At 51.5% G+C, this 22,679-nt stretch overlaps 1 protein-coding gene across 1 annotated transcript; it reads right to left on the reverse strand.

Annotated features, from left to right (window-relative positions):
* Positions 1-15,001: 15,001 nt before the first annotated feature.
* BGLAP (bone gamma-carboxyglutamate protein) lies at positions 15,002-17,360 on the reverse strand. Its single transcript, XM_063317003.1, has 4 exons — positions 17,281-17,360; positions 16,912-16,950; positions 16,276-16,338; positions 15,002-15,154 (listed from the first exon to the last, which is right to left on the reverse strand). The coding sequence occupies exons 1-4, from the start codon at positions 17,339-17,341 to the stop codon at positions 15,021-15,023; spliced, it is 297 nt and encodes a 98-aa protein (XP_063173073.1). The 5' UTR covers positions 17,342-17,360; the 3' UTR covers positions 15,002-15,020.
* Positions 17,361-22,679: the final 5,319 nt, after the last annotated feature.

The following is a 22,679-nucleotide window of genomic DNA, read 5'->3' on the forward strand; positions in this document are numbered from 1 at the left end:
TGAGGGTGGAGGGAAGAGGGGAAGCTCCCCTTCCCAGGCTGAATTGCTGAGGGGGGGGGGCAGCGTCACCCGGCCTGCGAGATGCAGTTGAACCTTCAAAAACTCCCAGAAACAAATTTGGGGGAGGGAAGCTTAACCTTTACTCCGCCCCCTTCAGGTAAGTAATTTGCATATTATGCAGGCTGAGTCACCTAATTGTGAGGTCTTACCCAAGAGGGGGCCAGGGGGAGCCACCAGTTGCAGGTACCAAGCCTCTGCCTTGCCTGAAGCTGAGCGGAAAAGGTGCCTGGCATGCGACACCAGAATGTTTTGTGCGTGACAGTCCTACTTCTTTACTTCCATGCCGGTAAGTTGTGCTACAGCTTTGGCGCAACAGGCAGTCTGGGGACAGCTTGGCCCCCATGGCCTCTCTACACTCCCACCCCAATCAGGGGGCAGAGAAAAAGAAAGGCTCTTCTTTATGGTCACAAAAGGGCCCCAAGTAGCATAGACCCCTGGGAGGGAGGGAGGAAGGCTCCTTTGGGATTGAAGAAAAGTGTGCAGAACATCACAGACAAGGTGGCATGATGGAGGCCCCCACACTCAGGTATGCCCCTCAGTGGCCTCTTTGAAGAACACGCCACTCCCCCAGGAGAATTTCACCGACATGCTCCTCTCCTGTTGCAATCTGCCTATTGCAAACACATCAAGGGGTTTTGCAGAAATTAATTGAATGTCCTTTCCCTTGTTCATCCACCAAACCAAAGATTCCTCCACTGCTCCAAGTCAGGCATCCATTCCTTCTTCCAGGGCTGTCTTGTCACTACACACTACCCCCCCCACACACACACACACTCACAAAATAACAAAAACTCTCAGAAGGCTGATGAATTCTGTATCATCGGAATAGGCTTCTTTGAAGAGCAGCAGGGCCTGCAAAATTATGCTGACCCCCCCAGCCTCAATTTCAGACCAAACTTTAACCCTAATTCATTCACGTCCAGGACACACAAGTAAGTGGCCCAAGCCCCAAGTGACATCTCCAGCAGTAAGACGGTTGTCTTCCATGAAAAAGTGGAAGATTTTCTCCCAAAGCAATTGCAGTGTGTGCCGTGAAACTCTGGGAGAAATAATCCGATAGGATACAAATAAATTGATTACTTCAGACGCACATCAAGCTCAGGACTAAATTGGTCTGAACTGCAGTTACTTATCCCAGGAAAGCAAGGCCTTCACGCTTGATTTCTGCTCAGAGTGTTAAGTAAATGAACCCAAGATGTGCAAATTTAAAGGAAGTAGGTGGGAAACGGGACTCCTGGTGCTCTCGGATGGCAGTGGTCTCCAACCATCATGGCCAGCGATGTTGGATGCCGAAACCCAACCTCAGCTGCTGGGGCTGGGATCGCCTACCTGCTCCCCTGTCTTCAGAAATGCTCGGGATTTGAGTCATAGCATGGGGCCAGCAAAAACACAGAAGTGACAAGTCCTCCATTTCTAGAGGTGGGGTGGGATGTGAGGCTTAGAACTAGATTGGTTCTCATAACGAGCAAGTAGGATTTAATATTTGGTGGCAATGCTGTACAGCTCAACAGTTCTGGAAACTGACTGCTACTAGAATGAAGCAAACCTTAAAAGTTGGACTCCAAAGTCAGCCTATGATATTCTTATTAAATTTTACCAAACCATATATCTCCCCGGAGTATACGGAATTACCTTTACATATGATCATTGCTGCAAGGATACTATAAGCCTTTTATTGGGAAGAACGTTTGACCCCTTCTATGAACAAATGGCTAACCATGTTGTTGGAGAATGCTTCCTACTTTAAAAGTTAAAAACTAACTCAAACTTGAAAATTTCTTAAGCTATAACTTTCTTAGACTTAATACATGGCTGGTTTGTTGTTTATTCGTTTAGTTGCTTCCGACTCTTCGTGACTTCATGGACCAGCCCACGCCAGAGCTTCCTGTCGGTCGTCAACACCCCCAGCTCCCCCAGGGACGAGTCCGTCACCTCTAGAATATCATCCATCCATCTTGCCCTTGGTCGGCCCCTCTTCCTTTTGCCCTCTACTCTCCCCAGCATCAGCATCTTCTCCAGGCTGTCCTGCCTTCTCATTATGTGGCCAAAGTATTTCAGTTTGGCCTTTAATATCATTCCCTCAAGTGAGCAGTCTGGCTTTATTTCCTGGAGGATGGACTGGTTGGATCTTCTTGCAGTCCAAGGCACTCTCAGAATTTTCCTCCAACACCACAGTTCCAAAGCATCGATCTTCCTTCGCTCAGCCTTCCTTATGGTCCAGCTCTCGCAGCCATATGTTACTACGGGGAACACCATTGCTTTAACTATGCGGGCCTTTGTCGTCAGTGTGATGTCTCTGCTCTTAACTATTTTATCGAGATTTGTCATTGCTCTTCTCCCAAGGATTAAGCGTCTTCTGATTTCCTGACTGCAGTCAGCATCCGCAGTAATCTTTGCACCTAGAAATACAAAGCCTTTCACTGCTTCTACATTTTCTCCCTCTATTTGCCAGTTATCAATCAAGCCGGTTGCCATAATCCTGGTTTTTTTCAGGTTTAGCTGCAAGCCAGCTTTTGCACTTTCTTCTTTCACCTTCATCATAAGGCTCCTCTGTTCCTCTTCGCTTTCAGCCATCAAAGTGGTATCATCTGCATATCTGAGATTGTTAATGTTTCTTCCAGTGATTTTAACTCCAGCCTTGGATTCCTCAAGCCCAGCATGTCGCATGATGTGTTCTGCGTACAAGTTGAATAGGTAGGGTGAGAGGATACAGCCCTGCCATACTCATTTCCCAATCTTAAACCAGTCTGTTGTTCCGTGGTCTGTTCTGACTGTTGCTACTTGGCCGTTATACAGATTCTTCAGGAGGCAGACAAGATGACTTGGTATCCCCATACCACTAAGAACTTGCCACAATTTGTTATGGTCCACACAGTCAAAGGCTTTAGAATAGTCAATAAAACAGAAATAGATGTTTTTCTGAAACTCCCTGGCTTTTTCCATTATCCATCGGATATTGGCAATTTGGTCCCTAGTTCCTCTGCCTTTTCTAAACCCAGCTTGTACATCTGGCAATTCTCGCTCCATGAATTGCTGGAGTCTACCTTGCAGGATCTTGAGCATTACCTTACTGGCATGTGAAATGAGTACCACTGTTCGATAGTTTGAACATTCTTTAGTGTTCCCCTTTTTTGGTATGGGGATATAAGTTGATTTTTTCCAATCTGATGGCCATTCTTGTGTTTTCCAAATTTGCTGGCATATAGCATGCATTACCTTGACAGCATCATCTTGCAAGATTTTGAACAGTTCAGCTGGGATGCCATCGTCTCCTGCTGCCTTGTTATTAGCAATGCTTCTTAAGGCCCACTCAACCTCACTCTTCAGGATGTCTGGCTCTAGCTCACTGACCACACCGTCAAAGCTATCCCCGATATTGTTATCCTTCCTATACAGGTCTTCTGTATATTCTTGCCACCTTTTCTTGATCTCTTCTTCTTCTGTTAGGTCCTTGCCATCTTTGTTTTTGATCATGCCTGTTTTTGCCTGGAATTTACCTCTGATGTTTCTAATTTTCTGGAAGAGGTCTCTTGTCCTTCCTATTCTATTGTCTTCTTCCACTTCCGCGCATTGCTTGTTTAAAAATAATTCCTTATCTCTTCTGGCTAACCTCTGGAATTTTGCATTTAATTGGGCATATCTCCCCCTATCACTGTTGCCTTTTGCTTTCCTTCTTTCTTGGGCTACTTCTAGTGTCTCAGCAGACAGCCATTTTGCCTTCTTGGTTTTCTCTTTCTTTGGGATGTATTTTGTTGCCGCCTCCTGAACAATGCTGCGAACTTCTGCCCATAGTTCTTCCGGGACCCTATCTACTAAGTCCAGTCCCTTAAATCTATTCTTCACCTCCACTGCATATTCCTTAGGAATATTAGTGAGCTCATATCTAGCTGATCTGTGGGTCTTCCCTAATCTCTTTAGTCTGATCCTAAATTGTGCAAGAAGAAGTTCGTGATCTGAACTACAGTCAGCTCCAGGTCTTGTTTTTACCGACTGTAGAGATGTCCACCACCTTTGGCTGCAAAGGATGTAGTCAATCTGATTTCGGTGTTGTCCATCTGGGGAAGTCCATGTATAAAGCCGTCTCTTAGGTTGTTGGAAGAGAGTGTTTGTTATGAAGAGTGATTGTCTTGGCAAAGTTCTATCAGCCTATGTCCTGCTTCATTTTGTTCTCCCAGGCCAGGCTTACCTGTAATTCGAGGTGTCATTTGACTGCCCACCTTAGCATTCCAGTCTCCTGTGATGAAAACAACATCTCTTTTAGGTGTATTGTCCAGTAGGTGCTGCAGATCCTCATAGAACCGCTCTACTTCAGCTTCTTCAGCATCTGTGGTTGGGGCGTATATTTGGATCACTGTGATGTTAGATGGCTTGCCCTGAATTCGAATTGAGATCATTCTGTTGTTTTTTGGATTGTATCCAAGCACTGCTTTAGCCACTTTGCTATTAATTATGAAGGCTACTCCATTTCTTCTGTGGTCCTCTTGTCCACAGTAGTAGATCTGGTGGTCATTTGATGTGAAGTGGCCCATTCCAGTCCATTTCAGTTCACTGACGCCCAAAATGTCTATCTTTAATCTTGACATCTCACCAATAACCACATCCAATTTGCCCTGGCTCATGGATCTTACATTCCAGGTTCCAATGGTGTGTTGATCCTTAGAACATCGGATTCGCCGTTCACCACCAGCACCGTCGGCCGCTAGCCGTCCTTTCGTCTTTGAGCTAGCTGCGTCATCTCGTCTGGGGCTAGTTGAACTCATCCTCTGTTCCTCCCCAGTAGCATTTTGACCATCTTCCGACCTGGGGGTCTCATCTTCCGATTGCATACCGACATATCTCTGGTTGTACTGATCCATTTAGTTTTCACGGCAAGAATGCTGGGGTGGGTTGCCATTACCATCCCCGGGGATCGCATTTAGTCTGACCTCTCTGTCATGACCTTCCCGTCTTGGGTGGCCCTTCGCGGTTTAGCTCATGGCATCATTAAGGTGCTCAAGCTCCAGCACCACGGCAAGGTAACAATCCTTTGCTGAAGACATGGCTGGTACCACATCCAAAATTCGGATTTATCTATGCATAGAACCTACATTTTAATTTTACGAGATACCAAAATCTGAATAGATTCTTGGTAATATGGACAGAACTTCATTCAGTGATCTATGCTGTGTCGACCATGGTTCTTGATATTCATTCTTGGTTCAGTAGTGATTCTTAATTTTCTAGTGTGATATGCAATATATTTAACTCTTTGCAACTAATTAATGATGTATCAGAAAGCAATAACCTCCACGACACTTAAAATCCCTGGTTTATTCATCTGAGTTGTTCTTTTATTCCTTTTTCACACCCTCTTTTGCATTTGTTTATGCATTTTCTCTAAAGTGTCCAATAAAAAGAAATTAAACAAAGATTGCTTGGATCATGTGTTGCTTTTTGCTTCTAAAGTCTTAAAAAGCACAACTACTGAGCTTTTTGACCTGAAATTTTATAGTAAGTATTCTGGACCTGGACTAGGGACCATTTTTTCTCTTTAACCCCACAGAAACTTCTGGAATGCAACAACTGAATGGTGTTCTGGGGGAAGCTGTCACTTTCCAGATCAATGAATCAAAACCATTTAAAACAATTTCCTGGAGTAGACTTGAAAACAGTAAGCTTACCATGGTCGCCCTGGTGACAGCCAGAATGCCATGCCACCATCTCGTACCCCTCGAAATGTTTCAGGGGCGAGTGACCACCTCCAAGGACTGCAGAAATTTACAACTCAGCCTCCTAGGGCCAGAGGATGGGACCAGATACTACGCAGAGATCATTTTAATATCCAGACACACAGTCACTGAGATTTTTGACCTGAAAGTTTATAGTGAGTATTCCAGACCTGACAGTAAGCTCCTGGCCATTCTCCTTTATGCAGGATGGCATGGGCAGGTGGGGAATTTTCAGGGGGGTGGGCAAGTAGGCTTTGGCCTGTCCAGTTTCATTGGGGAAGACCCTCACGAGGGACCATTTCTGAAGAAACTCAACTTCTGGATGGAGCCCCGTGGCTGCTCACCTGCCACTCTTTCCTTCTGAACCTCTGTCCTTCAGAGGTTTGGGCAGATTTTTGTCACTTTTTAAAAATGCGAATGCTAGTGTATTAAGCAAATAGTTTAAATAAATTCTGATCAAGGTTAGGCTGGCCTTGTTTACATTTGCAGACACAGAAAACGCAATCGCTGCCCTTCCTGTCCAGCCCTGCAGAGTTTTCAACCGTTGTTCCCATGCCCTGCTGAGGACTTGCCCGTCTATGATCAGTTCAAAGTGGGTTCTGCCCAGCACTAAGTAGAGCCAGGTGCCCTAACCCTGCAGGGCCCCTCCCCGTGGTCAGGATTACGAGCCTGCTCAATTGCCAGTTCCATCCAGTTCGAACAGGTCTTGCTAGAAAAGTGGAAAGTAACAACAGCTATTAATGCGTGGAAGTGGAAGAAGACAATAGAATAGGAAGGACAAGAGACCTCTTCCAGAAAATTAGAAACATTGGAGGTAAATTCCAGGCAAAAATGGGTATGATCAAAAACAAAGATGGCAAGGACCTAACAGAAGAAGAAGAGATCAAGAAAAGGTGGCAAGAATATACAGAAGACCTGTATAGGAAGGATAACAATATCGGGGATAGCTTTGACGGTGTGATCAGTGAGCTAGAGCCAGACATCCTGAAGAGTGAGGTTGAATGGGCCTTAAGAAGCATTGCTAATAACAAGGCAGCAGGAGATGACAGCATCCCAGCTGAACTGTTCAAAATCTTGCAAGATGATGCTGTCAAGGTAATGCATGCTATATGCCAGCAAATTTGGAAAACACAAGAATGGCCATCAGACTGGAAAAAATCAACTTATATCCCCATACCAAAAAAGGGGAACACTAAAGAATGTTCAAACTATCGAACAGTGGCACTCATTTCATATGCCTGTAAGGTAATGCTCAAGATCCTGCAAGGTAGACTTCAGCAGTTCATGGAGCGAGAATTGCCAGACGTACAAGCTGGGTTTAGAAAAGGCAGAGGAACTAGAGACCAAATTGCCAATATCCGCTGGATAATGGAAAAAGCCAGGGAGTTTCAGAAAAACATCTATTTCTGTTTTATTGACTATTCTAAAGCCTTTGACTGTGTGGACCATAACAAATTGTGGCAAGTTCTTAGTGGTATGGGGATATCAAGTCATCTTGTCTGCCTCCTGAAGAATCTGTATAACGACCAAGTAGCAACAGTCGGAACAGACCACGGAACAACAGACTGGTTTAAGATTGGGAAAGGAGTACGGCAGGGCTGTATCCTCTCACCCTACCTATTCAACTTGTACGCAGAACACATCATGCGACAAGCTGGGCTTGAGGAATCCAAGGCTGGAGTTTAAATCGCTGGAGATATGCAGATGAGACCACTTTGATGGCTGAAAGCGAAGAGGAACTGAGGAGTCTTATGATGAAGGTGAAAGAAGAAAGTGCAAAAGCTGGCTTGCAGCTAAACCTCAAAAAAACCAAGATTATGGCAACCGGCTTGATTGATAACTGGCAAATAGAGGGAGAAAATGTAGAAGCAGTGAAAGACTTTGTGTTTCTCAGTGCGAAGATTACTGCAGATGCTGACTGCAGTCAGGAAATCAGAAGACGCTTAATCCTTGGGAGAAGAGCAATGACCAATCTCGATAAAATAGTTAAGAGCAGAGACATCACACTGACAACAAAGGCCCGCATAGTTAAAGCAATGGTGTTCCCCGTAGTAACATATGGCTGCGAGAGCTGGACCATAAGGAAGGCTGAGCGAAGGAAGATAGATGCTTTGGAACTGTGGTGTTGGAGGAAAATTCTGAGGGTGCCTTGGACTGCCAGAAGATCAAACCAGTCCATCCTCCAGGAAATAAAGCCAGACTGCTCACTTGAGGGAATGATATTAAAGGCAAAACTGAAATACTTTGGCCACATAATGAGAAGACAGGACACCCTGGAGAAGATGCTGATGCTAGGGAGAGTGGAGGGCAAAAGGAAGAGGGGCCGACCAAGGACAAGGTGGATGGATGACATTCTAGAGGTGACGGACTCGTCCCTGGGGGAGCTGGGGGTGTTGACGACCGACAGGAAGCTCTGGCGTGGGCTGGTCCATGAAGTCACGAAGAGTCGGAAGCGACTGGACGAATGAACAACAAACAACAGCTATTACAATGGATAATTTTATGGAAGAAACAGAGTATGACTTTATAGATGTATAGGTTAATCATACAACTATGCCAACTGATTCTGCGAGTTGTGCCAACGGTCCTGTTAGTTAATTGTATCCCTTCCAGTGTGGGAGGCCATTGGTCTTTCAGCTGGTCATTATCTGGCAGGAGGCTCTAGAGCTTCCCAGGTGGACCAGACAGGAAACACGACCAGAAGAGCTAATTCAACATTATTGTGAAGCTACGTTGACAGAATCTTGCAAGTCTGAAGGTGCAATCCTCCTGCCATCCCCTTTGCAGCCCGAGAAGCCAGGGAGGGTCCTTTTGAGCCTCTCTCTCCTCCCGTTAGCAGCTGCGGGCTCTGCCCCCTCTTATCCGACCGTCCCCTTGGCAGCGTCTCCTCACCCCATCTCCCAAGGTCTTTCCCACATGCCATCACAAGACCAGCTTTTTCCTCCTCCTAGGGTGGCAGGATGGAGGGCTGAATGGAAGGCGACTATCTGTCCACTGGCATCCTTTAGCACGCCAGTTCGAGACCAGAACCTTCGGAGTCCACAGAACTTTTGAAAGACTTCCCTTGTTTTTCCATGTCTGTTTCCATCTTCAGTATCTTTACAGATGCTCTTCCCATATTGCTTCTTGTCTGACGGAGCTGCGAAGCCCTTGGGCCTTGTGCATGGCCTGCAGAAAGATGAGGGCAGCGACCCGGGGAGGGGGACAGGGCAGAACAACGAGCAGCTCTGGCACCTTTCGTCGGGGTTTAGGCGCAGTGGGAAAAGGCCCTGAGAAAATCCCCCCTTTCCCTTCAGGTCACTTCCCAGTCTGTCCTTCCTGTCTCCTGCTCAGAACGTTTGCAGAGCAAGGACCTGATCATCAAGTGCACGATGGATGGCGATGGGAAGAAAACTTTGTGGTTGAACTGCTCGGCAGGGATATGGAACGACAGCCTGGACGTGAGCTGGCTTCTAGAGGCTGAGGTCGTTGGCCTCAGCCACGGGCACATGCTTGCCATCAACTACACCCAAGCTGACGTCTTCGACAAGGAGGTCACCTGCAGAGCAGGAAACCCCATTGGCAAGGCCTCCAAGAGCATGACGTTGAGGGAGGCTTGTACAAGTAGGTGGCTGTCTTCTTAAGATGTTGGGGGGGGGCTGTCTGGGGAGAAAGCTGGAAAGAGTTAGGCTTGGGGGAGAGAGGAGCGGGCTGAGAAAGGGGCAGCTCCCCATGATGGCTGTTGAATGCAGCAGTTGCAAGTGGAGGACCCTTGGCCAACAAGCTGTATTTCCAGAGCTTGGACGATGTAGGAGTTAGTTTCTGATAGGGGAGATGAAGGTGGGGACACCCTTCATTTCCTTCCCTAATTCTGAAAGCTTTCACATCCTGGCCTGCATAGAGGATAAATTAGGAAAAAATGCCCTTTCTTTCATCAGATTACAAGTAGTCCTCACTTAATGACCACAATTGGGGCCAGAATTTCTGTTGCTAAACTAAGCAGTCATTAAGTGAATCCAACCTGATTCTATGACCTTTTTTGCGGTGGTTGTTAAGTGAATCACCATGGGCATTAAGCGAATCACTCAGTTCCCCACTGATTGTGCTTGCCAGAGACTGGCTGGGAAGGTTGAAAATAGCAATCGTACGACCGTGGGACGATGCGACGGTCATAAATGGGAACCAGTTGCCAAGCGCCCAAACCATGATTACGTGACCATGGGGATGCTGCGACAGTTGTAAGTGTGAGGACTAATTGTAAGTCTGAACAGTCACTAAACAAATGATTGTTAAGCAAGGATTTGTTTGGCTCACTTTACCAAATACATGGTGAAATGACGTTGCCAAAAGAAAAAAAGAATTATTTTTATGCTTTTTGCATAAGCCTAGTCAGGTATTTCCTTGCACAGTCGCCTTAAGTGTGGATGGCTCGCCGGTCTAGAAGTGTTTCAGAGGCTTGTGAAAGTGTCAGAGGGACAAGGTGGCAACATTTCAAGCTGCTGGTTATCACCTTTAAAGCCCTGCACAGCACCAGAGCAGGTCATTTGGGGAACTGGCTCTCCCCGAGGGTATCTGCCTGTCCCACCAGATTGGATAGGGTGGGCACGCTCTGGGTCCCTTCCTTGAAATGCCAGCTTCTAGTGCCATGTTCCTCAACCTCAGAGCCTTTAAGATGTGTGAACTTCAACTGTGTGGCTGGATGGGGAATTCTGGGAGTTGAAGTCCACACATCTTAGTGGCGCTGAGGTTGAGGAACACTCATCTAGTGGGACCGTAGGAGCATGCCTGTCTGTGGCTGTCCCAGCCTCATGGGAGACACCCCCCATGATCTGGCAGACCCCCACCCTCTCAGCCTTCTGGAAGGCCATCAAAACTTGGCTCTTTCCCAGCCGCTGGGGCTCCAGATGGTTGCTGGGGCACCCCAAAGGGATGACTGAGCATCAGGGTTTTAGGTTGGGGGCTTTCGTTTTCGTTTTTATGTTTTTATGTTTTCTAGTTTATAGTTTTATTATCGTTGTGGGCCACCTGGCGTGGTGCTGTATGGCAGGTGGCCACAGAAATCTTTTAAATAAATAAATAAAGGCAACGTTTCACGCCATCCCCCTGTTAATGCTGGAATGACTAACGCACCCTCTGCTTTCCCCCAGTACTCCGGAGATACTCGCACAAGACAGGGGCGGTGTCTGGATTCATCATGGGGGGCTTGATGGTGACCGCGGCCCTCACTGCCGGGGTTGTCCTGTGGCTGTTGAAAAGCCCACCGAGGGCCTCGTTGGTCCCACACACCACTTCCCAAAACGCTGCTGAAGGAGAACCCAGCTGCAGCAAGGGACCATCTTCTGTCCCCACCTCAACCCGTCCAAATGAGAGAGATTAGCCTGAAGCTCTGCCAGAGCAGGGCTAGCCATATGCACAGAGCAATAAACACCTTCACGCAAATTCTCCCAGGGATGCCCACCTCCCCTGGTGTCCTTCCTCAGTTTCTCCTTTTCTTAAACACAACCCAGTCCATTACTGCTTGGCTTTGCTCCTACCATTCTTTAGCTGTCCCTCTTGGATCACATACTTGCCTGGAATTCATTCATTCATTCATTCATTTTCTATCCCGCCTTTATTTTTTTTTACAAATAACTCAAGGTGGCAAACATCCCTAACGCTCCTTCCTCCTCCTATTTTTCCCACAACAACCATCCTGTGAGGTGGGCTGAGAGGGAGGGACTGGCCCACGGTCACCCAGCCGGCTTTCGTGCCCAAGGTGGGACTAGAACTCGCAGCCTCCTGGTTTCTAGCCCAGCACCTTAACCACTAGGCCAAACTGGCTTGCTGTAAATGTGAAAACAATACCTAAAATCAGCAGGAGCTCATTTTGCCAGATTCACCGTATCATAATCATTGCTTGAGCAACCGTCTCAACACTTGCGGGAGACCGGTCGACCTCACATACCTTGATTTCTGCAAAGTATTGGTCAAAGGACCGATCTCCTCCCGTGGGCAAGCCAGTTCAGTTTGGGCTGGGGGGGCAAGGCAATCAGGGGAATGCAGAGCTGTCGTGAAAACTGTATTCGGAGGGCCTCCCAGGCTTTAGCGACTGATGGAAAGTTTCTGAAGCAGGGGAAGTCCTTGTTCTGCACTGGTCAGACACCACCTCCGGTCCTGTATCCGTTCCGACCACCCCCATCTGAACTAGAGCAAGTTAAATGAAGGGCTACGAGGAAGACCCGGGGGACCAGTAGCTGCATTCTCTGAAGGGCAACCGAAGAAGGTGGGAACGCACAGCCTCTTCTCCTGCAGAACTCCGTTCTGTCTCAGAACAGGGCTGGGAATGGTGGCTGGCGCCTCCTTAAGGCAGCCGCCCTTCCTGCCAGCTCCTGCACCTGATTGTGATGATGCATCAGTGCTGCTGGGCGACAAGCCCTCGGGTGCTGTGCTCCCGAAGCAGGAATGTCTCCGTGGAAGGCCCTTTGCGTGAGGCTCCAGGGAAGAGAAAGACTCAGGGTGTGCAGCAAGCTCAGGAGACGTCGCGGCAGGCAGGAAGAAAAACCGCTTAGGAGAGAGGCAGATTCAGAAGGGAGGACTGGGCGAGTGGTAATTGCCAGCCCTTCAAAGTAGTCCAGACAAGACACCAATACAGGAAGTCCTCGATCTTACGATCACAGTCGGGACCAGGATTTCCATCATAAGTCGTTGCGGTCATAAGTTGAGACATCACATAACTGGGACTGATTTTATGACCATTTTTTATGGTGGTCGTTAAGTAAATCATGGGTTGTTAAGCAAATCCAGCTTCCCCAATGGGTGTTTTTTGCCCCAAAATGGCAAAGAAGTTGCAAAAGGTGATCAAGTGACCACGGGACACTGCAACCGATCATAAATGCGAGCCGGTTGCCCAGCACCCAAAATGTATTCATGTGCCCGTGGGGGAGTGTGTGTGCGATGTCTTGTGACACTCAGAAGAGCTTGACAGGCTGTAAAGCACCCATCCCAAGGCCGCTGTAACTTCAGACCGTTAAAAGTTAAAAGGTTGTAAGTTGAGGACCTACGTAAGGTTACAGCAACAGAATCTCGCAAGTCTGAAAGCACGGCTCTCCCCCTCCCCTTGCCTTTACTTTCCAGGGAACGAGGGGGGTCCCTTCCGAGACGCTTCCCAAGGCCCCGTTCCTGCTGCGGGCTCAGCTGCCTCTTCTATGACCGCTGCCGGGCTGTGGCTCTTCCTCTGCCTGCCTCTCAGGGACGTTCCCACAGGCCACTGCAGTAATAAAGTGTTTTAAGCTCTAGCCCAAGGAGGGTCCGTGTCTGTAAGGGCCACAGCAATTGGCAATTGCAGGGGTGTGGGCCCTGGAACCCCACACAAGCATGGCTCGTTCGGGTTTCCCTGCCCCCCAACCTCTGAACATCAGTGGAGACCCTCCGGATGCAGACGCCAGCTGGGAGGGACCTCTTTGCCTGCTGTGAAGCGCCACCTTGCGGATGAAGATCTTGTCTGAAGGCCTTGGGACTCCCGGCGCAGCGGTGTTTTCCACACCTCCCAGGACAAAAACATACTTTTTCACAAGCTGCAGCCCCTTTGGGGAACATTCCTTCCATGGAGAAATGTGAGAGTTTCCTTTAAACCAGCATGGGTGGACTTCTTCAGCTTCCAGAATTCCCCAGCCAGCAGGGATGTCTGAGCAACATTACAAGTGTTGCTGTTCATTCTTGGAGTCAAACGTAGCGAGGTATTGTAGGATCGTAGAGTTGGAAGGGATCCTAAGGGTCATCTAATCCACCCCCACCCACTGCTCGGTACACAGTCCATTTAGAGCACCTCTGACAGATGACCATCCAGCCATGGGGAACTAACCACCTCATGTGGCAGCCTGTTCCACCGGCTGACATCCTGTACAATCTGGAAGTTCCTGGCTTGCTAGTAGTTTGAAGCCCCTGCCCTCTGCCCCCCCCCCCTCCGACTCTGTCCCTGGCCCCAGCCAATTCCATGGCATCCCTCCCAGGTCATGGCAGAGGAACCCAGACTGGCTTTACCCACCTCAAGGTGGATAGTCTCAGAAGACGGGGGAGAAATGCTGCAATAAAGGCTGGACAGTGAAGGGTGGCTGGAGACCAGATGCAGGCCAGGGTGGACAGGTGCAGTGAGGGGTTAAATTGCTCCTATAAGCTGGAATACCCAAGCTTTTTTTTTTTTTTTTAAGAAAAACAGCAAGTCTCTGTTCTGGAACCTGGGATACGAGGCAAAATCCGTAGTCAGCATCAATCCATTTGATTTCAGAGTTCCTCCCTTTTCAGAGTGTTAGCTGTCAAACAAAGGGTCCTAATGGCCCAAATTCCTGCTTTCATACCAGAAAAGCAGCAAGTTTCCAACTGTTTTGGAAGCCACAATATAAAGTGAGTTGCCTAATCTCAGTTAAAGCCTGTTTGCTTCATAAGAAAGGCCCGTTCAGCATTTACAGTCAATACATGAACAGTCAGAAAGGACCAGCCTCCTCTGTGTCTAAAAGTTTCCTCTTCCTTATTTGTGGAAAAGTTCAAAGCAGGCAGTGAAAGCTGCTTTTTGACATACATACAGTCCGTATAATAACAAATGGGGCTTTCTTACGTTACAGAGCATTGCAACTGGGCTATTCCACCCTTCAGTTAGCAGTTATCCTCAGCAATTAAACCCCTGTTTTGGCACATTAATGTTGCCTGACTGGCTTTTGTGCAGCGGTCGTCCTGCATTGATAGCTTTTGAGCAAATGGCCTGGGACTCCCTGGGTCGCTTAGCTCTGTGCCAGCCAGATGCCCCCAGGATCCCCCTTGGCGTGGTAGGAAAGCCCATCAGATCCAAAGTTTTCTTTACAGGCAGAGCATAGCTGAGCTTCAAGACCCTGAACGCCCAATGCCCGAGCGGGTTGAAAGAAGGCACTTGGGATTTGTTCAGGGTGGGGGGTGTAGAGGGGTGGCTTTTAGGCTTTTGGGTCTCAGACGTTTTGGCGCTTTCCTCATCTGGGGCAGTTTTAAAGGTGGAGGAACCCCCAGAGGCCACCCACCACGGGAGCCATTGTGGGACTCCCCCTCCCCGCTACAGAAAAGTCCGCTGCTCCGTCCAGAGAAAGAAAGAACCGGCAGCCGTTCGTGGTTTTTCCCCTTTATTTCTTTGTAGAACATAAACCACAAACGTAACCAAGCATCTTACAGAGGCAGAGAGGGGGCAAAGTTACAAGCAGCGTCGGTTGGGGGAAGGAAGGGGGTCCCTCGCCCCGTGGTCCTCCACAGGGGGGCCGCAGAAGCGCCAGCGGGCTAGACCGGCCCGTAGAACTGCCGGTATGCTTCTTGGAAGCCGATCTGGTCGGCCAGCTCGTCACAGGTGGGGCTCAGCTCGCAGACCTCCCGCTGGGCCTCGAGGGGGTCCACGGGCACACCTGGGGCCACCCCGGCCATGGCATCGTAGCCCCTTTGGAGGAAGCAATGGGGAGAGGGCGCTTAGCGGAGCCCTCGGCATCCCTGTGTTGGGTTTTCTTGGACAGGCCTCGGCCACCGTGGTGGAAGGCAGGGAGGCAAGCAAGGCGGCGGCGGGGGGGGGGGGGGGGGGCTCCCAGAAAGGCCACGGGAGGGCTTGAGATTTATGGTGGAAGAGCAAATCTCCCCCCACCCCTTTTTTCCCCGGCCGGCCGTCCTCTTGACTGCAGGCCCCCCTGCTTGCTCATTCAGTACCGTGGCCCCTGGTGTGACCCCGGAGAGCCTCAAGAGCCGGAAGGCTCCTCCCTCGGGGCCAGCCCCCCCCCCTTCTGCCTTCCCTCCACCCATCCTTCATCCCTGGCTCATTTCTGGCTCCAGTTCTGCATCTCTCCCCAAAACAGCCTCGGCGTCCTCTTGATTCCCCACAGCACCTTCAGAGGTCCCGCTGGCTTTCTTCAGAACCAAAACAAGTGCAGTGGCAGCCCTCTTGCCCAGGGAAAGGAATGTGGGCAGGAGGGGGTGACCGTGTGTGTGTGTACGTGTGGCAAACGGATGCTTGGAGGTCAGCTGGGTCCCCCCAGGCCCTGCAGCCACCTTGAACGCATCACACCTCTTCAAATTGCCAAGGCATGGATCAGTCCCCGGAATGAGGGCCCCTGATTCTCACCCTGGCAAAGAGGGGGGGATTCCCCCCATCTTGGCCAGCCTCCCCTGTTGCTTCTTTGAACAATGGTAGATAAAGGAGTTAAGAGATGCTGGCTTGTATCTTGATCCTTAAGAGCCTTTGATCTAACAGAGAATTTAGGAGGGGCTCGGAAGCCATGGCTCTGTGCCAGCCCCACCCACCTTTTAAAAGGGAATCCAGCTGCTTTCAGAACCCCAGCCAGAGCCTGGCTTTTACGGGGATTCCTCACTGAGCAGCAGGTCAGACTAGATGGCCTCAAGGGTCCTTCCAACTCTGGAGTCTGATGGCCCCTGCAGGTTGGGACTCCTTGCAGCATTCTTGAAATCCTCACTGAGCCCAGCTGGGAATTTGGGGGATTGCAGCCCTGATACCCCTGGGAGGTTCTGGGATGGGAGTGCCCAGTTTCCCCATACCTGTTATAGTTCCTCTTCTGTCGCTTCACGATTTCCACCCCAGCACGTCTGGAGACAAAAGCTGCAGGGAAGTGGGGGTGCTTAGGACAGCGGCCTCTCCCCACTGACCGGGGATGAGGGGCTGGGGAACTGAGACTCTATTTCCAGTTTTTTAAGTACACTGTATGATTCTAGTCCTCAGTGTCTGAACAGAAAAAGAAGATTTTCGCTTCTCCCAAATCCCTTCCTGGCAGAAGAAGACAGGCCACCTGGGCCCTTCCCCACAGCTGAACTGAAGAGCTCTTAGTTGGCAGAGAGGTGGGCATGAGATCTGCACTCCACTCCCCGGCCTCTAGTTCCAAGGGAGTGCCAAAGGGCACTGGCCTGACTTGCGCTTGGGAAGGGACTGGGGCTCTGCTGCTGTCCCCACCGCCCTTTGGCACGGCTCCAGCCGAGGGGAGACCATCCACAAGTGGGGCAGTGCCAGCCACACGGCCCCCAGGAATGGGTGCCAGCCTGACAGAGTTTGCAGAGCCTGAGGATGCCGCACTCCGGGGCGCCTTAAGGCTGCTCCTCTCCTGGGCCGGGGGCCAGGTGAGACCCCGGGGGGGGGCTCGAGGGGCAACAAGGCCCCACAGGAGGTGGCCCCACTCACCTTCCGAGATGGGCGAGTCCTTGACGCTCCGGGAGTCCTCTGGAAAGAAGGAAGCGGGAGGGAGGTTAGTCAGCCACGGGGCTCCCTGCCCGCCCGCGCGGGCTGCCTCGCTCTGAGGGCCCGCCAAGCCGGAGGGGCCGCACCGGGGCAGCGGGAGCGGGAGCGGGTCGCTCGGGGCCCAAAGCAGCCTGTCCCCCTCGGGCGGCGAAGCCCCCTCCCCACCCGGCGCCCCCCCGCCAGCCGCCTTCGCCGGCGCGGCGGCGGCGTCCCTCCGCCGGGAGGCCCTCGGGGCAGCGCGGGCGGGCGGCGAAGGGCCGGGCTCGGACTCCGCCGCGGCGGGCGCTGGCGAGGCGTCGCCGCCGCCCTCACCTGCGCGGCAGAGGCAGAGCGCGGCCAGGGCGCAGAGCGCGGCCAGCAGCGGGGCGTTCATGGCGGCGGCGGCGGCTGCTCCCGGGGCTCTCGGCTGCTGTCCGCGCGGCTGGCTGGCTGGCTGGCTGGCTGGCTGGCTCGCTCGCTCGCTCGCTCGCTCGTCGGGGGCGGCTGGCCGGCGCGCCGCTTTATACTCCCCCGAGCCCGCCTTGGCACGGGAAGGGGGCCGCCGCTCCGCCTCCCCCACCCCGTCCCGGCCCAGGAGGGCGTTCCTGGGCGCCGGCTCCGCTTCGGGGGGCGGCGGCGGCCGGGCTCTCCCCAGCGCCCCCCGGCCAGGGCTTTGCCGGCCCGCGGCTCCTCGGGGTGGCAGCCCCGCGGCTGGCGAGGCTCCGGGCACGTCGGGGGAGCTGCGAGCGGGGCCCCCCTTCCGGGCGGGGCGCAAGAGGATGCGCGCGCCTCAGGAAGCTCCGCTCTGCACGACAGCATAATCTAATCGGCGGGTGCCTCAGAGGCCATCCAGTCCAGCCCGCTGCTCCGGGCAGGAGTGTTTCTCAACTTGGGCAACTTTACGATGCCTGGACTCCAGTTCCCAGAATTCCCCTGCTGGGTTGAAGTCCACCCCTCTTCAAGTTGCCAAGGTTGAGAAACGCTGCCCCGGAGCATCTCTGAACAGATGCCCGCCTCTGCTCGAAGCCCGGGTAAGGAACTCGTGCCACCTGGCAGCCTGCTCCTGCCTGAAAGCCCTTGGGGCAGGGAGTCGCCGCCTGCGGCCTGGCTTGAACCTGCTTCCGTGTAACTTTGACCCACTGATTCTGGCCCTGCCTTGAGGGGCAGGAGAGAGTAAGCCCAGTCCCTCCTCTCTGGGGCATCTTCCCTGTGCCTTCACCTCTGCTCCCTCTGCGCTGGGTAGGAAGCAGCCTAGGGCAGTGCTTCTCAACCTTGGCCACCTTAAGATAGGTGGGCTTCAGCCCCCAGAATTTCCCAGCCAGCCATGGGGAGTTCTGGGAGTTGAAGTCCATGCATCTTAAGGTGGCCAAGGTTGAGAAGCACCGGTCCAGGGAGTCATTTGCTGCCATCTAGGAAGTCTGAGACGCTTCTGGAAGAAGCCAGCACAGAGCCCCAGGAAAGAAGTTTTTAAATTTTAAATTGGCCAAGCTTGTCCTTATAAATAAATGGAATTCCTTGTGGAATAATACCAGAGCCAGCACTGTGGGCTCTCAAAGGAAGCACCAGTGATGATGGGGAATGCACTGTCAAGCAATGCGGCCTTCGACTCCAAAGAGGATGCCCACAAGGTAGGGCAAAAAAGTCAAAAGGGTGGCCATGATGGTGTAATCGAAGCTCTGCCTCTTGAGTGTGTGTGACGTGACAGAGCTTCAATGATACCATCGCAGCTGCCCTCTCAGCCATACCCTGTGGATACCCTGGGCTTAGCAACTGGCAGATCCTGAGTTCCAAATTATGCTGCAGGCAAGTTTTATTGCATTACCAGCTGCCTCTGGAGGGTTTCCCCCTCAGACAGGAAGGCATTTACACTTCAGCCGAGCACCTTCCTGCGGGCGCAGACACAGCCCTGGATCGCGGCTCTGTGTCCCCTCACCCTGCGCTGTGACCCTCTCAGGACAGGCGCTGTCCTGCCTCCACGCCTTGCCAGGGGCAGGGGCCGGGCTCCGACAGCCACTTCTTTCAAGCGGGTGTTTCCACAGAAACCTAGAAAAGTCAGTGGGCTCAAACTCACCCCGGCCTGGATTGGCCAGCTGCCTTTTACAGGAATAAATTGGAAGTTTTCCAATGCCAGTCACAGCCTTATTTGTCGACCTTTTATTATTTTACTGTGGATTTGGGCATTTGCCGTAATTTCATTCCCTTTAATTGATTTTAGTTGTTTTGTATCATCTTTTGTTAAAGAATTGGTCTCTATAAACGAATTTTTCTTTTAAATTGCTGCTTTTGTTCTATCATGCATCACCGTTGCCGAGGGTGAGAAACACTGACCTAGGTAGATTTTCCCCAGGATGACCGGTCCCCATCCTGGTCCTTCAGGCCTTCCAGCGGCACACCCTTTGCTGCTGTAACTGTGGGCCATCCCAATGGAAACGCCTGAGCCGTGAAGGCCCCACACAGAAGTTACTGGAGAGGCTATGAGGTGGGAAGAGAAAGACGAGTGAGCAAGCCCAGGGCCCAGGGCCAGCCCCAGAATCAGGCATCTGGCAGGAGCAGCTGCAGTTCACAAGTGGAGGGAGAGCATAGACCTGTGACTTTCTGCACTCTGCACCATGTGCTCTTTGCTTGCTTCTCTTGGGGATCATGTCGCCTGCGAAGCGGTCTCCAGAAAAAGGGGAGCTGGTCCTGGGCCAAGGGCAACGGACAGCACTGAGGTCAGGAGGAGGACGGCCACAGGCCTGTAATTACCAGCAATCTGCCTCGGTTTTCCTGTCTGGGTGGACGTGCTGGGGCAAAGTGAAACCTGGTGATTTAAATCTGCCCTGTTTCCTTCATCCTTTTCCCACCAGGCATCCTGTCTGGGGCAGCCACACGGCTGAACTCCAAAACCCTGGGAAGGCTTCCAGATCCGGGGAGAGGAAATCCCGCGGGGCGTGAGCCTCTTTTGCATCAGACACCAAGTGCCAGCAGATGCTCTGGAGCAACTCCTGCAAGGCGCTCGGCTCCGCTCAGTGCCACGTGTGCACCGCAACAAGGGAGCGACTTTCTCTGCTTCAAATCCGGGTACTGCCCGAGATACGAATAATAATAATCAGTTTGACTAACAGCTGGAAGTTAGTCGCTCCCCAAACGCAGAACTTCTTTGGAGGCCTACCCTTTCTCCCCAGCGCTACCGGCTGCGTTGCAAGACGCAAAACACGACACAAGATGTAAAACCGTGAACTGCAAACGTCCCAGCCCAAGTTTATCCTGGCTGAGCAAGCGGGGCCGAGCCAGCCTAATAAAACCCAGGCTGTGTATCGTCCCACCCAACGTGTCACTCGAGACAGACGTGGCACTAAGATCAGCCGCCTTTCCCCTCCCGCCCCGAAGAAGCGTTCTCAAAACTCAAAAACAGCAATTTCGTTTAACTTCAGCTGATCTAATGAAGGTGCTGCCTTTGCCGACTGGGGACGATAATGCGTACCATTTGGGATTCCTGGAAGCGAAACCTAGCGATTTAAATGAATCGTAACCAAACCAATAGAAAAGCTAGACTTAAGGGAGACTTGTACACGCAGCTGAAAAAGCCCAAAAGAACGCTCAACGGCTTGTCTGCTGCTGGAGGCTCAACTGGCCAGGCGTGACCCCCGGAGCCTTGGGAGCGGGGTGGGGTTTCTGAGGGCCACTTCTAAGAAAGTGGGGAGGGCACTGGAAGAGCCAGCAATGCGGCAGGGGACACGGCAAGCGGTAGCCCAAGGACCCCCCCCCCCGAATAAAAGATCTGGTCTTGCTTATCCAACCTCCGGCACTGCACTATTCCTGCTTCCTTTATTCATGAAACCTCCAAAGGCTGCATGAGATGTAGAATCATAGGATTGTGGAACGGGAAGGGACCCAAGGGTCATCTAGTCCAACCCTCTGCAACGTGCAGGAGAGCCGGTTCAAGCATCCCTGAGAAATGGCTGCCAGGCCTCTTTCGGAAAGCCTCCAGAGGGAGAGGCCCCACGGCCCCCATAGGCAGACTGCTCCACTCTCATGCAGGTTTTGCCACCGGGAAGTTTTTCATTATACTGAAACAAAATGTAGGTAGCTGCAACCTACTGTTTCCTACTGCCATGGAAAGGATTTCCCCAGAAGACGAGGACAATTCTTTGGACACCCGAAGCGTTGTGGCTGCTGAACTCAGTGGGGTCCACGACCTTCAAGGTCCAGCAGCTGCATGCACATGTGCTGAACTTGGTTTGCATTAACTGCAGTTAGACTTTTTATGGCTTAGCATCTGAGTGAATCCAGCCTACAGTAGGGACATCGCTAATTCGGTCGTTCTCAAATTTGGGGATTTGTCCCCAAGATACCGGTTTGTGAGGAAACTGGGGGGGGGGGAGATGCAACATATGAACTACGGAGAGCTGGAAAACAGAGGAATTGGTACAGAGTATAACACATTGCAGAGTTTGGGATCTCGGGCTAAACAAAGAGGTGCACAGCAAGCAACTTGGTTGCATTAGCGAGGAACTTAAATCTGCTGTGGAAGGTCTCCCTTGAGGGAGAAGCTGCCGCAACTTGCTTTTTCAGCAAGTCCTCAAGAACTCCCCAACTTGTAGGGCCCTGGCCAGAAAAACAGAGGCAGCGAAGCCCTTTTTCTGGCATCCCTCACCAGCCCCAAGAATGCGCCACGGGCCAGCCAGCAATTCTGCTTTGGCATCTTGCTGTACGTTTATAATGACTTCAAGGCTTCGTGTTTACAGAATCTTGAAGCTGGGTCAGCCTTCCATCCAAACCATTTGCTTCTTATCAAAAGCAGATGTTTGGAGGACGGTAGAGAGCCAGTCTTTGGGGCGGGGGGGGGGAGTTGCTTTGCATTTTTTATTCCTTTTGAGGAACCCTGTAGCTCTCCCTTCCTTGCTCCAAGGGCCCCGCAGATCGTAGCACAACGCGGGATACCTTTAGCACCCAGATTCAGTTCAAGCAGCCCTCGGGTAAATTTGGGGGCCTCCCCTTCGTCCGTGTCCGCAGGGTGCTCCCCTCACATCATTACAACCCAGGAGGGCTGCGTGCAGAAGTCTGCAGAAGAGACGAGGTCTTCTCCTAGCAACGTCTCTTCCGCGATTCCAAGATTCTCAGACAAAAAGGGGGACAGGTGAAAGTCTGTCCTCCTTTTTCAGAGACGTTGGAACAGGTTTGGAAAAGGGCGACAAAGATGACCAGGAGACTAAAAAGGAAGATTTAGGAAGACGTTGAAAGAGCTGGCTGGGCCTCTTGAAAAAGACAGTGGAGAGCAAGATGACGTTCTTCCCGTATCGGGAAAGATGCTGTAGCATCCCGGAACGGAAGGGGTCTCGGAGACCGTCTCGTCCAGTGTTTTCCAACCTTGGCAACGTTGAGACTTCAACTCCCAGAACTCCCCCTCCAGCAGGAACCTAGATGTAATTCCCAAATTCCAAGAAGGTGTTCCATAGTATATCCAAGGCAACCAGGCATTATCCGGTTGTGTTATTTGGCTACCCTATGGCTGTGTTTGCGCAAGGCCATGGCTGTGAAACCAAAGGGCTTGCAGAATTACTATTGTGAGTTAAAGACACACAGGGCAGGAGTTGTAATGTTTTAATAAGAATAAGTACATGGTCACATGGCACCCCACACCCAGCCCCTGCTCTCTGCCCCATAGCCAGGCCAGCAGGGAGCCGCTGTCTTCTGCAGACTGGCCACTCTGGAAATCCGCCATCGGAAACCACCGGAGGCCAGGCGGCTCC

This window comes from Candoia aspera, chromosome 17, assembly GCF_035149785.1.
Source record: "Candoia aspera isolate rCanAsp1 chromosome 17, rCanAsp1.hap2, whole genome shotgun sequence".
Taxonomy (NCBI): Eukaryota; Metazoa; Chordata; class Lepidosauria; order Squamata; family Boidae; genus Candoia; species Candoia aspera.